Here is a 13,519-nt window from a genome sequence, read left to right on the forward strand (position 1 = left end):
CTGGTGTGGGAGGCAACAGGCGCCGGGCTGCACTTCATCTCACCCCACCTCACCCTTCCCTGCTCTTTCCCGGCCCCAGAATCTAAGGCCAGAGCAGCAGGAAGGCCCAGCCGTGCACAGGGAGGCGCCCCCGACGCATCGTCGGCCTGTCTGGCCTTGACCTGGCAGCCCTCTCTCCACGGACAGGGCCATGAAGACCATGCCCTTACTCTCCTTGCTCTGCAAACATGGGGTCATCCCGCCCGACGTTCTACTTCCTCTGTCACCAGTCACTAGAATATACTTTGGACTCGGCCTGAAAACAAAATTCAAAAACAGGGTCAAGGTTCTGCTCCTCTGTGTTTCATCTGACATTTTTCTCTGCCCAGGGAGGGCGGCTGCTCATGGGCTGCCTGCCTGAGACGGCAAGCAGTGCGCTTTGGGGACCTGGCAAGAAGCAGTTTGGGAACCAGGGCCCTGAAGCCCAGCCTCGCAGGCCTCCAGCCAGCACACGTCTGCGCCACAGACACACTCACGGTGGAGCGGCGGGAGCACCCCAGGAACGGGCCCCCCGGCACCCCCGGCAGAGCTCCGTCTGGGCAGTGCCCCGGGAGCCGGGCCCCCGCTGACTGCCAGGAGTACTGTTCTCACTGTGCACATGAGGCTTGGAAAGCCTCAGCCGGCAGCGCCCCGTCCCTGAGCCGAACTCCAAGACAAAGGGACAGTGGGCCAGTGCCCACAGGGGCTTCTCCGGTCTCTCCGAATCTGTGGGGCCCAGCCAGGGCCCACCTCCTGCTGCCCTTGCTAAGTTCTCTTCCCACACTCAGCTGCGTGCACAAGCATGCCTTAGTCCAGCTCTACCGGATCGGCCAAATTGAGAACATACTCCCCACTGAGCACAACTCTGGGCGATCCAGGATGATTCCCTTCAGGACCCCTGCTGGAACGTGCAAGTGCGGGCCTCCAAGCCTATTCCGGGCTCTGTCCAACCCAGCCCGTCCTGCGCTAAGGCTGGTCCGAGGTCATTCGGCAGCCATCCCCACCCCTCTCACTGCCTGGCTCTGCTCCAGAGGTGCACAGATGGGGGTGGAGGGGTGGGGAGCAAAACGCCCACATGGGACCCTGTGGAGCACCCTGCAGTATTAACTGTTTGATCCTCCCAGAGCTAAGCAACCGGGGCCAAAACAAGCATTTGCAGGCTGATAAGAAATCTAGACTCTGCTCAAGGAAGCACTAAGTGTGTCCAGTGAACTAAGAAATTTCTGGAAATTGTTCTCTTTGTGGGCTGAATTGTGTTCCCCAAATTCCTATGTTGAAACCCTGGCCCCCAGCACCTCAGAATGTGACTGTATTTGAAGACAGGATCTTTAAAGAGGTAATTAAGGTAGAACAAGGTCACCAGGTGCTCCGATGCAATCTGACCGGTGTCCCTATGAGATCAGGTCACAGACACACACAGAGGAACCAGGTGAACACAGCATCCACACGCCACGCAGACACCGCCGTGCTGACACCTTGATCTTGGACTCCAGCCTCCAGAATTGAGGGACCGTAAACACCTGCTGTTTGAGCTGCCCGGCCTGCGGTACTTTGTTACAGCCGCCCGAACACACGGACATTGCCCTGTTTGGGGTCCAGCTTGGGGCGAGCATGTTTGGAGGACCACCACCCCTGGCCTTCTCCCCTCCTCAGCCCTCTCCATCCCCCGACCCTGTATCTTATTCTGGTAATTAGGAGAAAGAGGAGGAAATTAGGGCAAAAAACACACATAGATAAGTAACTGAAAACCCAACCCACATCCCCTCCTGGCAGAGGTCCCAGTCTCCACAAGATGCCCCAGGCACACTTACGTGCCACCCAGCCCTACCTTCCTGTCTGGTCCTCCTGCATGGTGGTGGGTGAGCACAGCGCCCCGGGCATGCCGACCCACCTCATTCAGTAGCCAGCAACTCCAAGAGATGTTCACACACCCATCTCCCCTGGCCCTAAAACAACTTGGGAGTAGGCATCATGCCCATTCTACAGATGAAGCAACTGAGCTCAGTGTGGAAGATGGCCCCCTGCTTTCGGAGACTACCCTGCCATACTCCTCCTGGGCCTCACAACCCTAGAAGGAAGTGCCGGGATGGGTCAAATCAGAGGCAAGAGCCCCTCCACGCCCCACGACAGGTAGAAGGAGATGACATGACCATCACCCTTGCCCCCAGCCTGTGTCCCACAGCCCCAGCACACAGGTAAGGATGCCAGGCACTAGCGAAACCCCAGGTAAGAACCGTAGCTCAACCTTAAGAGGCACTTTGGTGTGGAAGTTCAGAACATGCCTGGAAGGAACAAGGGTGCATCCCTGGAGGACCCAGGTGAGCCGAGGAGGGGAACGGTGTGCCCAGTGCAGGGAGAAAGAGGAGAGTGGGTGTGGATGGACAGGGAGGAGGGACTGGGCACAGGACACAGGGAAGCCAGCAGGGGCCCTGCACACCTCTGCCAAGGGTAGCTCCCATGGCTCCCTGGCCAAGAAGGGCGAGGGCTGCTCCTGCCACTGGGACAGCAGGCTGAAGCTGTTCTCAAGAGCCCTGCCTGGTCCTGCCTTCCAGGTGGGCCCCTGCTTCAGAGACCCTGCACCTTTCTCCCCAAGCACAGGACCACTCCAGTGACCCTGCCTGCACAATCCACCCTACTCCAAGGAGCAAGGGGCACGCAGTGGCCCAGCCACACCTGCTTCCTGCCCCGGAGGGTGCAGGCCAGGGACAACAGGCCAAAGGTGGCTAGTCCAGGAGAGCCACGACCTTGCCGTGGCCACCCAGCACTCCTGCTGGGCAGACAAGGCAGGGAAGTGCCCATCACCCTGGTATTGCCTCTGGCCTCTGGCTTTCATGCCCACCGCATCCAGGCCTCCTTCTGCCCCTCCAAGGGCCATCCAGCCATAACCTTGGGGCTGCAGCAGGAAGCAGTGGGTACCTGGCCTGGGAGACCCATTAAGGACCGGCAGGAGAGGAGGGAGGGAAGCCCACCATTAAGTAGAGGCTATAAAACATTTGAAACGCAGCTTCTAAAGCCAAAAGGGTACGGGCCTGAATCGGTCTCTGGGCTTTTCTTCTTCAGAGCCAACCCTTGCAGGGAGGCCTTCTCTGCCCCACCCGCCTCTCTGGCGACCACCTCCCAGAAGCTGGGACCCACCCTAGCCCCCCGGGAGCCAGAGTCCGCGAGCTCGCTCCTCCCCCTCCCAGCAGGTGAGCACTGCAAACACCTGCCTTCCCTCCCTGGTCCTGCGCCCCCGGGGCAGGGGCAGGAGGCAGCCCGCCGCATTCTCACGTCTGCAGGGAGCCCCCGGCCGCCCGCAGCAGGCAGGGGCGCGGGTGGCGAGTGCGCCACAGCTCCCGCGCGGCGGCCTGAGGCTCGGCGGGCGCCCGCCCCGCGCAGGGGCCCCCGGTGCTCCCGCAGCGGCGGAGCGCTGGCCGGGCCAAGGTCACGGGGCTCGGCGGCGGGCGCCCCGCCGCGGGCCCTCACGCGGGGACCCCGGCCGGTTACGTAAGCCGGGCCGGCTGTGGGCGCTTACCTGCAGCGGGAACGTGGCCGCCCGGTTGCCCACGTAGCCGCGGACGACGTGGCTCTGGATGGAGAGCACCCGGCACTCCTCCTCCATGCCGGGCCTGCCGCGGCGGCGCGGGGCCGAGCGGGCGTCCGCGTGTCCCCCTCTCGCTGGGTTCCGCTCGGCTCCGTTCGGCGCAGGCGCTCGGCTCGGGCGCCAGGCCGCCTCCTTGTGACCTCAGCGCGGCCGGGAACCGCCGGTCCCGCTCGGCGCCGGGTGGGGGCGGGGCTTCCGGGCAGCCCCGCCCCCAGCCCGCCCGCCCCGGGACCGGGAAAGCCGGAGCCGCGCCGCGTTGGGCCCGGGCGGCGGGGTGGGGGTGGTTCTCGGCCCACCGGCCGGGGCACCGTCGCGTCGCTCATTCACTGTCCGAGGTCCGCGGGCCTCTGACCCGGAGCGCGTGCGACTTGGACGGCCCGCGCCGCGGGAGTCGCCCGCCCCGCAGTGCCCGCTCCCCATCCCAGGGGCGTCAGGACCGGCGAACCCCCCGCAGCGCCAGGGGCCGCCCCTCCGGCCACCGCGCGGACCGGCGCCGGCCCTGCCCTCCCGGGGCGCCCGTCTAGGGGACAAGGAGCGGCCGGTCGTGCCGTCCCCACCCCCCACCCCCGCAGAGGCCTGGGGGTAGGACATCTCCGCGGTGCCATGACACCCTTGGGGACCCCGAGGCGCCCGGTCCCCCCCAGCCCTGGACACGTGGCCGACCCTCCTGCTGCAGGGTGCCGGGTGTCCACGCACCACCGCCCGCCCCAGCTCCACCTTCAGAGCCCACCATTAAGCACGAGTCCCGTCCCCCCACTCCCCAGCAGTCACTCCCCCGCCCTTCACCTCCCACTCCCACCTCCGCGGGGCTGAGGCATTCCTTGGGTTCCCCCTTGAGTTTCCCGAGCTGCCCCCAGGGCTTCACACTTTAGGACTGGGTGATGTGGGTCCCTTGGCTGCTTGTGTTTAAACCTCTCTATCCTGGGGTGAAGGCTGATGCGGTGCTGGCGAGTGCGGGCATAGACAGGAAGGAGGGCAATGCCTTAGCTGTCCCGCTTTTCAAGAGGAAGTACATCCTAATTAATAATAATAGCTAACACTGAGTGCTTACTATGTGCTAAGCCCATTTCCGGCATTAACACATTGGAAATCCTCTAATATGGTAGAGGTTCACCCAGTTTCACCCAGGAGGAAACAGGAAGAGAAACCAGAGGTTACAGAAGCAGTGACAGGTGTTGCTGGGTGAGAGCCCTGTGGACCGCAGGGGCCAGGAGCGCTAGCCACTGTCCTCACTGCCTTCTCTCTGTCCTGCTCTGTGAGGTCAGCTGCCCTTGGCTCTTAGGAGGGCCTGATGAATCTGTCTCTGTCCCTGATCTCACCGCTCCCCACCTAGATCTCTCACCTCATGTCCCTCTGCTTTTCTGGACAAACCTCATAAGCACCCTCCCCCTTCTTCATCCACACCCCCCTCACACCTTCAGCCCAGGTAAATCCAGAGCACTAGGGGGGGAAGAGGCTGACAGGCCTCCTGGACCCCAGGCTCTGATACCCTCTTCCTGACAGAGGGCCCAGGTGGAGGTCAAAACCCTGGGCATGACATTTTGGTGAGTTCACTTTTCATTGGGCTTTGGAAAGATCCTCACTCCCAGTGCACCCCTGGGTCCCAAGCTAGTCATGGGAGAGTCACCTGGAGAAGCTGGTAAACTAGCCAAGGCCCAGTCCTGTCCCACTTCACTGAGCCCGGCCACCGGGGCGCTCTTTCAACTCTACAGGTGCTTCTGGGACCACGCAGGTTGGGCAGATAAAGGGTATTTTATGAGCACTGTTGCTGCTAAGTATCAGTCCACAAACAAACCTCCTTCCTGAGGACTCAGATAGTGAAGACCCTCAGAAACCACCAGTCTATTGAAAAGATACTCGCAGACCTGGCCAGCCAGATGATGGATGGGCTGCCTCACCACTGTGTCGGGGTGGGGGAGGGCCGCAGAGCCCCTCAGGACGCCCCCCACCCCCACCCCATCCTTCCAAGGCAGACCCGCCCTTCCTGGGAGAGAACTCAGTCCCCAGCACAGAGCAAATGCCCTGCAGGGTCGCTCTTAGCTGATTAGGAAGAGTCAGCTGACTGCCAGGTCCCTTGGGGGGAGGGTGGCTGGAGAGGCAAGTGAGTGGGGTCCAGGAGGTTCCCAGAAGGTGGTTCACTGAGAAAGAACTGAGGGAACCGAGAGAATTTGTGGCCGAGCCTGTCTCTCTGGGGACCCCCGGAGCCAGGTGCCTGTGCACCTCTGTGTCCTGGTTATTACACCTTCAGAGCGGCACCCTGGGGCTGGAACCCTACTTGGGCCTGTGTCCACCTCCCCAGTACCTGGGGCTGTGACCTTATTTAGAAATAGGGCCTTCTGCAGATGTAATCAAGTTAAAGTGAAGCCGTTAGGGTGGGCCCTAACTCCAGCATGACTGGTGTCCTTATGAAGAAGGGGAGCGCACTCGCCTCCACAGCCCGCAGAAGGAACCAGCCCCGTTCACACCCTCATCTTGGGCCTCTGGCCTCCAGAGCTGGGAGAGAACCCGTTTCTGCTGCTGAAGCCCCCCGGGTACCTGTGTCAGAGTCCGGACTTCACCCCGGTGCACCGCCCGCTGGCCTTCAAGCTTGACCCCCTAATGGTCCCAGGTGCTGGCATTGGTCCCCAGGAAGCAGACAGCCATGAAGGGACAAGCTGGCTGGACTCAGCTATCATCGTGTGTCCCAGATTTTCTGAGGCCTCCCCAGCGTCCAATGTGTCCTACCAGCAGACCGTGAATACTGATTTCAGTCTCCGAAAAAGTCATCACTGTGCCCAGGCTCCTCCCAACCAGAGTGCTGTCTCTGATGTCGGCTACAAGGGATGGGGGCCTCCAGAGACTTAACCACTATCATCACTATTATATTATATATTGTATCCCCCAGGATTCATATGTTGAAGCCCTACCCCTCAAAGTGATGGTTTTGGAGATGGGCCTTTGTGGGGTAATGAAGGTTTAATGGGGTCGTAAGGGGAGGTGCCTGATTTGGTAGGTTTGGGTCCTTAGAAGCGGCAGCAGCAGAGAGCGGGGTCCCTGCATGCAAGCAGTGAGGACAGGCACGGGAGCGCGCAGTGAGCGGGAGAGGACACCTACAAGCCGGGAAGCGAGCTCTCACTGGGCCGAATCCGGGCAAGTCCAAGTGGAACCTTCGACTTCCAGCGCCCAGAACTGGGAGAATAAGTATCTGTCATTGGAACTGCCCAGCCTAAGGGATGTTGTTGTGGCAGCCGGAGCTAAGATAATAACTGCAAACATCCTTTGACCTTGTGGACCAGGTGTTTCTTTGAAGCCCTGCCTCTACAGACCACAGCACCTCGCATACCGCAATGTCACGGGCACGCTACGAGGGCGCGCACACGAGGAGCGTCTTTCCCAGCGCCGGCTTTATTCAGTCCTCAAGGTTAACATGCTGATGAGGCAGGTTCAGGATTCCAAACTCAGTGACATCTCACCACGTGTTGAACTTGGCTTCTTGCAGGTCACCCAAAGCAAAGCAGGAGACGGGCCACACCACACATTAGGCAGAACAGGACGTAGGAAGTGAACAGTCCCCACGCGACGTCAGTCTGTGGGCGCGAGGTTGAAATAAGGTCTCAGTCCTGCCCCGGTCAGTGCTCGGCGCTTACTGCCTCTTACGTTCCATCAGGGAAGGATCTCGGTTCCTCTTGGAGATCAGTCGGGCAGAGCGCCGGCGGCAGCTGCCTGTCTGACGTGGTCAGAGGTGCAGGGGTCAGTGTCTGAGGAGCCTGACGGTTTGCTGCAAAAATCCTCCCTTTCTAAAGGGATGTCATCAGTCTTGGGCCCTGCAGACCTCCTCTGCTTCTGCTGGTTGTCAGTTCTGGGGTGTGGTCGGCCGGTGCTGGCCGGGTGATACCTGGTCTTAGCTCAGTCCTGGGCCCTGCAGACCTCCTCTGCTTCTGCTGGTTGTCGGTTCTGGGGTGTGGTCGGCCGGTGCTAGTACCACTGCAGGACCCGGACTGCTCGCCTCGCTGCCTGACGCAGGCCCCTGCTTGACAAGAGAGACTCCATGGTGCTCTCTACAATACCATTCCACGAGGCCGCTCTCGGTCCCACTGGCTGGTTTTGTTCTTGCCGGAGAGGCGGTAGCCAAGTGTTGTAAAGTACGGTTTTGTTATTATTCACAGACGGTGAGGTCAACAGATGGGGACACACTGCCATTGAAAAGATAGTTCGCCACTTGAGCTTTCCAAGAGGTGGGGGCAGCACACCACACAGGGCCACGTGGGGAAGCACCAGGTGGGTTGGGAATGGGGGGGCACAGACAGGAGAATTTATTGGGGTTTCAAGGAGAAAGGCAAGGCAAGGCAGGCAAGCAGGGTGGTTATTGATTAGTTTGAATACCTTTGGCAGGCTCTGGGGTACAGGGCTGTCACTGGTTGTCTGGTCCCTGGCCCCGGGCAGAGGGATAGCGGGAGGAGTGGCGGGGAATGTGGGCTCCGGGCTGGTTACTTTGCATGTGAAAGGCACATTTGCTATCTCTGAGCGTTGACCAGCCCTGGGAGGGGTAGTCTCTCCCCAGTCAGCCAGGCCCAGATGCCGGGCACGGAGACTACAGAAAATGGGAAAAGGCAGGTCATACACACGGGTGAGCTCTGGAGTCTGAAGCCGCACCGCCCGGGCGGATTCTAGCTCCTCCAATGCCCTCGGACACCTTGGAGTGACAAGTTAGGTCAGCTCCTGGACTCAGAGTCCCCATTTCTTCAAGTGTAGAAGGAAGAAGAGTATGTAAAGCGGTGTTGAGGGGATCCAGCAGATTGCCCCATGTGGAGACTGAGACCCGGGCGGGGCGTGCGTGAGGGCTCTGGAAAGTCTCCTCGTCATTATTCATCGGGATGTCCTTGGCCTGCCGGAACAGAGCTGGTGGAAAATGTCACTTTCTCTCATGACTGCTGGGCTCCAAGCCGCCATTTTTATGGGATGAAGAATCTAGTTTGAAATCCTTCCATATTTACAAGTGGCTCCATCCTTCTGAGAACAGGCTTTTGGACATTTCTCAGTTCCAGAATATTCTTTTTAAAAATTTTTTTTATTTTTTAAGTAAGTTCCATGCCCAGCTTGGAGCCCAGCATGGAGCTTGAACTCATGCACCTGAGATCAAGGCCTGAGCTAAGATCCAGAGTCAGACGTCAGGGCCTCTGGTATCAAGCCACGTGTCAGGCTCTGTGGTGAGTGGGATTCTCGCTCTCCTTCTCCCTCTGCTCCTCCCCCTGCTCTCTCTCACTCTCTCTCTCAAATAAGTAAGTAAACTCTTAAAAAAAAAAAAAAAGAGTCTGACGCTCAACTGACTAAGCCACCCTGGCGCCCCAAGAATGTCTTTCTTAAGAAGCAACAACTCGGGGCTCCTGGCTGGCTCAGTTGGAAGAACGTGTGACTCTTGATCTCGGGGTCGTGAGTTCAAACCCCACGTTGGGTGTAGAGATTACTTAAAAAAAACCCAAAAACTTAAAAAAAACAAAGAGGCAACAACTGAACCTCGGGCCTGGGTTCCAGGGTGTTCTTTATTTGGATGGATTATCTTTTTCACTTTCCTCTTGGGAAGAGCCAAGATCTTTTGAACCTTGAGAGCACTTTGGGTCAGTGTCAGGAACACTAGAGAATCCCCTTAGATTCTTTCCTGACCTGTGCGGGTGTGGTTCTACTTTTTAATCCTCAAACACGCTGGTCTGGTTTGAGACTCACCTTGCAGTGTTGGGTCAATAAGCTGGTCACCATGACAACCCCTGAGCTCTCCCTGAAACAGCTCCAGGCCATCTGGAGAGTTTTCTCCCAAGAGTTCAGGAAAATGTGTAATAAGAGTCATCTTAAGCCCATGAGGGGCTATCTGCTCACCGTTCCTGACCCAAAGACATAACCTTGAGCCTCCCCTGCTCTTTTGGACCAGGCTTTACTGGAAATGTTTCTTCTTTCTCCTTAGTGATACTTCAGTTTGGAAAAGAATCAAAATCTGGGCGAACAGCCAGGAATTTTAGACCCTCCAGGGGCCTGTTGGGGCAAATTATTCACACAGAAAGAATGGAGGGAAAGCGAAGGAATTCGCTCTCATAGTAGGAGTTCCCTGCGCCGTCTGGCCGGACACGGTGTGCTGACCCAGATTCTTGCCGTTACCTTCCTGGCAACCGCTCTTTCTTACTGCGCCCCACAGAGATGCGTAAAGATCGCTCACGGTTCTCTGGTTGCAAGAGAAACTCATGTCCTAGACAACTTGGGAAAATGACAAACATTACAGGGAAGAAAATGGAAACCGGTCACAGTCCCACGTCCCGAGGGCAGACAGCTTTCTGGTCTTCTTTCTGGGCACGCCTGTGTGCGTTTACACGAATGTGGCAGGTGCTCAAGACACAGACTGACGTGAGACTTTCTTCTTCTTTTTTTTTTTATGATTTATTTATTTTAAAATTGGCAAATAAAAAACACAGGAGACAATTTTAGGTATGAATCAGTATCATTTCTCCCTCGAGTTTTATGGAAGTCAAAAGTGCAAATGAAAGGGATGAATCTAATTGTGGAAGCTAGATTTTTGGAGGCAGAGGATCTTCCGTTTGCTTCTGAAATCACATGGAGCAGGCTGTTGCTGCCTGGATCGCGGGGCCTGGCGCTTCCCCGGCAATCGCACGTGGAGAGAGACCCGGGGCCCCTTTCAGCGAGCGAGCGTGGGGTGCTGGGAGCAGGTGGGCACTCCGTGGCGGGTGGTTCAGGGTGGGCGCTGGGCCTCCTCCCGCCTTTGCCAGCCCCCCAGTAGGGTCACTACGGAGCGTGCGGACCCCGTGTTCAGACCTGGCTCCCGCAGGTTTTTTTTTAAAATAAAACTGGGCTTAGGTCTCATTCATAGACAAGTGGTACTTAGTTGGGGCGTTGGTGAAATCACGTGTATTCCAGGTTCTGTCCATGGGCTGCACACTCCAGCCACGCGTCTGGACCTGACGGGCTAACCCAGGACTTACTGACCGCTGAGTCCTAGGCAGATCCACGGCCTAGAGACTGAGGTTAGGGGGTGATCTGCGCTTGAGGCAGAACCCGGCAGACAATGCCTGTTGGGGTTACCCACGGTGCCTGGCTCAGCACCTGCCAGGTGAGAACCAGCACCTCCCCAGGGCGTTTCTCCAGACACATGGGACGGGCTGCGGAAAACCAGCCGCCCTCAGTCCTGAGCTCGCGGACACAGAGCAAAGCAGGAGCCCTGTGCTCGTGCGGTTTTCCGACTGGATTCAGTTCAGTTCAGCAGGTATTTGCTGAGGCCCACTCTGGGCCAAGGGCCCCTGCTAAAGGCTGCAGGTCTTTGGACCCGCGCTTCTGCCCCCTGCGTGCGTCAAATTCCCCGGCCCCAGTGAGCCTCAGGGCTGATTCGGTGGGTCGGGGTGGGGCCCAAGTTCTGTGTGGTGCCCTGTGCTGGCCGGGGTCCACGCTGCGAGGGGCAAACCCACAGTCCCGTGGCTCCCTCATGGCTCCCTGACTGCTGAAGCCTGATTTCCTTGCCGGGAAACAGGGACTCAAGGGAGGATTTCCCTTCCGGAAGCCGTGAAGACTAGACACAGTGACAGGTGAGCACAGAGCCTGGCAGGCGAGAAGGTGTCTGGCGGGGGGTGACTGGGAGCTCCCACACCCCTGGGATGGAGATAGACAGGCCTGTGCTCCAAGCCACGGTCCTGCTCTGTGCGAGCTCTAGGAGCATCCCCCAGCACCCACACAGCCCCTCTCCAGCCTCTGGCCCCACAGAGATGGCTGCCCACCCACCGAGGGTTTCCCTGAGGCCACAGCCCCCAGCGGTCACAGCCTCCCTCCTACCGTCCTTACCCAGCTGCTGTGGATTTTATTGAATAAATGCCTCTCAATTTGTTGTAAGCCCTTTGATCAATCTCCAGAGACTCTGAATAGTTGTTGTTGCTGATTCTGACCAGCGTTATCAGAGGTCTCTACCGGGGAGCAGGGTCCCTGAGCAATTCACACTCCCTTTCCAGAAGTCCTGCCTCCTTACTGTTCTTAGAATTCACTGAACAGGTACCTGCCGCAGGGCCTTTGTATGTGCTGCTCCTTCCACAGTATCTTCTCCAGACACCCCTATGGCTTCACTTTTCAGTCTCTTTGGGCCTCTGCTCAAATGCTACCTTCTTGTGAACAGTCTTTGCCAGAGTCAGGTAAATGAAGGAAGAAACATATACAAATGAAACCATGGATTCTGTTTAATGTTCTTTCCAACACTTAGTACAAGCAGCACCGCTTCCAGATTGTCTGTACTTTCATTAAGTTCAGTAGAAACTTAGAAGGATCACACAGTGTAAAGTCTGGTACCAAACTGTACAAGACTGGTCAGATGTATGGGGGGGATTATTCCTCACGAGACAGCACCAGCCCCGGGCATGCTCCCCGCTCTCCTCCCGGGAGCTCTGACTTCACCTGTCTTCCCCTTCGGTCCCCTCCGGCAGGGCCCGGACCCCGCGGACTGTCGCCCCTGCAGCACAGAGCACGGAGCAGGGCCTGACACACGGCGGGTGCTCAGCAAGCACGGCTGATGGAGGGGTGGTGCGGAACCGACGGTGTGTCCTGTCATGATATGGAGGGGGACAGCTGCTTTGCAACCTGCCTGCTAGGGAGGGTGGCTCCTGCCACGGCAACAGTTTTCTGCTGCACACACGTGAGCTCGAGTGGAAACACGGGACAGAGCTGAGCCCATCACGGAGTGTGGAAGAGTGGCTAACCCCGGGGAGCGGAGTCCGGGCATGGAAACGGGGAGAAAGCCTGTGACGGACCACTCCGAAAACTGATGTGCGCAAGGGAGCCTGGGTGCCTCAGTCAGTTAAGCATCTGCCTTCAGCTCAGGTCATGATCCCAGGGTCCTGGGATCAAGTCCCGCAGTGGGCTCCCTGCTCAGCGGGGAGTCTGCTTCTTCCTCTCCCCCTCCCCCGACTCATGCTTACTCTCTCCCCTTCTCTGAAATAAATAAAATCTTAAAAAACCGAAAACCAAAAGCCCTGATGTGTGCAGTTTTAAGTCTGTGGTGGATGAATGATGGGACTCCTGACCCCAAGCCCCGGGCAACAGGTTTGCTCCCTGATGCCTGCAGCATCTTAGGACAGGGTGGGGGTGGGCGGAAGGCCCTGTGCCCCCCATTTGGGGTGAAGGGAGAACAAGTACCGGGCAGAGGCAGACAATCAGGCCTGGGTGGCCTTGGAGCCCCTTCTGGGAGTTTGCGTTCACACCAAGGTGTAGAACGCAGGCCCCAGCTGACACCTGAGCTACATTTTAGAACAGCGGGAGCCCGAAACCCAACTGGCTGCTGTCGGAGGAGTGGATGAAGGGACGTGGATGTGGTGTTGAGACTTGGGGTCAGGTCAGGACGACGAACGGTGGGGACAGGTCTTACTGGTATTTGCATTGTTGTTTTAGGGGTTAAGTCACCCACTGAGGAACCGGTCTGGGATCCAGACCACAGCTGAGGAAGTTTGCTCGGGAACATGTGCACATGAAGGTAAAGAGCACAGTGCCTGTCTCCTGCCCGCCCACCCACGGAGCCTGTCGCTGGTCCCCCCAGCAGAGGAGTAGGTGGTTGCCCGGTGGACTGCGGCCTCACCACCCTAGTGGCAGCCACGTCTCTGGGACGGAGCTGGGCGTCTCCACCTGGGACACGGGCACCTCTCTGCTCACGCTCGGAGGCGAGGCCCGTGCAGCAGAAGCATCAGGCCCGGCAGTGGTGTTTCTGCGGGAACCTCCCCAGGAGCTGCGCCCAGCAGCCCCTCGCTAGCTCCAGGTAGGGGGCGTGCGGAGGATGGACGGGGGCCTGCAGAACCTTGCTGTTGGGCACGTGGGGCTGATGTCAGCATCCGCCGGCGCCCTGCCTTTCCGTGGTTCCCCAGAGGTGTACTTCCATGCACACAGACAGCCCACGTCAAGTACAAATGTGAG

General features: G+C 58.5%; 1 protein-coding gene across 1 annotated transcript in view; it reads right to left on the bottom strand.

The window, feature by feature from the left end:
• PDXK (pyridoxal kinase) overlaps positions 1-3,759 on the bottom strand; it is a 32,389-nt gene extending 28,630 nt beyond the window's left edge. Inside the window, exon 1 of the mRNA XM_036099001.2 lies at positions 3,533-3,759. Coding sequence (XP_035954894.1) covers positions 3,533-3,619 — 87 coding nt within the window. The 5' untranslated portion in view covers positions 3,620-3,759. The remainder of the gene's footprint in view (positions 1-3,532) is intronic.
• Positions 3,760-13,519: the final 9,760 nt, after the last annotated feature.

This window comes from Halichoerus grypus, chromosome 1 (genome assembly GCF_964656455.1).
Source record: "Halichoerus grypus chromosome 1, mHalGry1.hap1.1, whole genome shotgun sequence".
In the NCBI taxonomy this organism is placed as follows: domain Eukaryota; kingdom Metazoa; phylum Chordata; class Mammalia; order Carnivora; family Phocidae; genus Halichoerus; species Halichoerus grypus.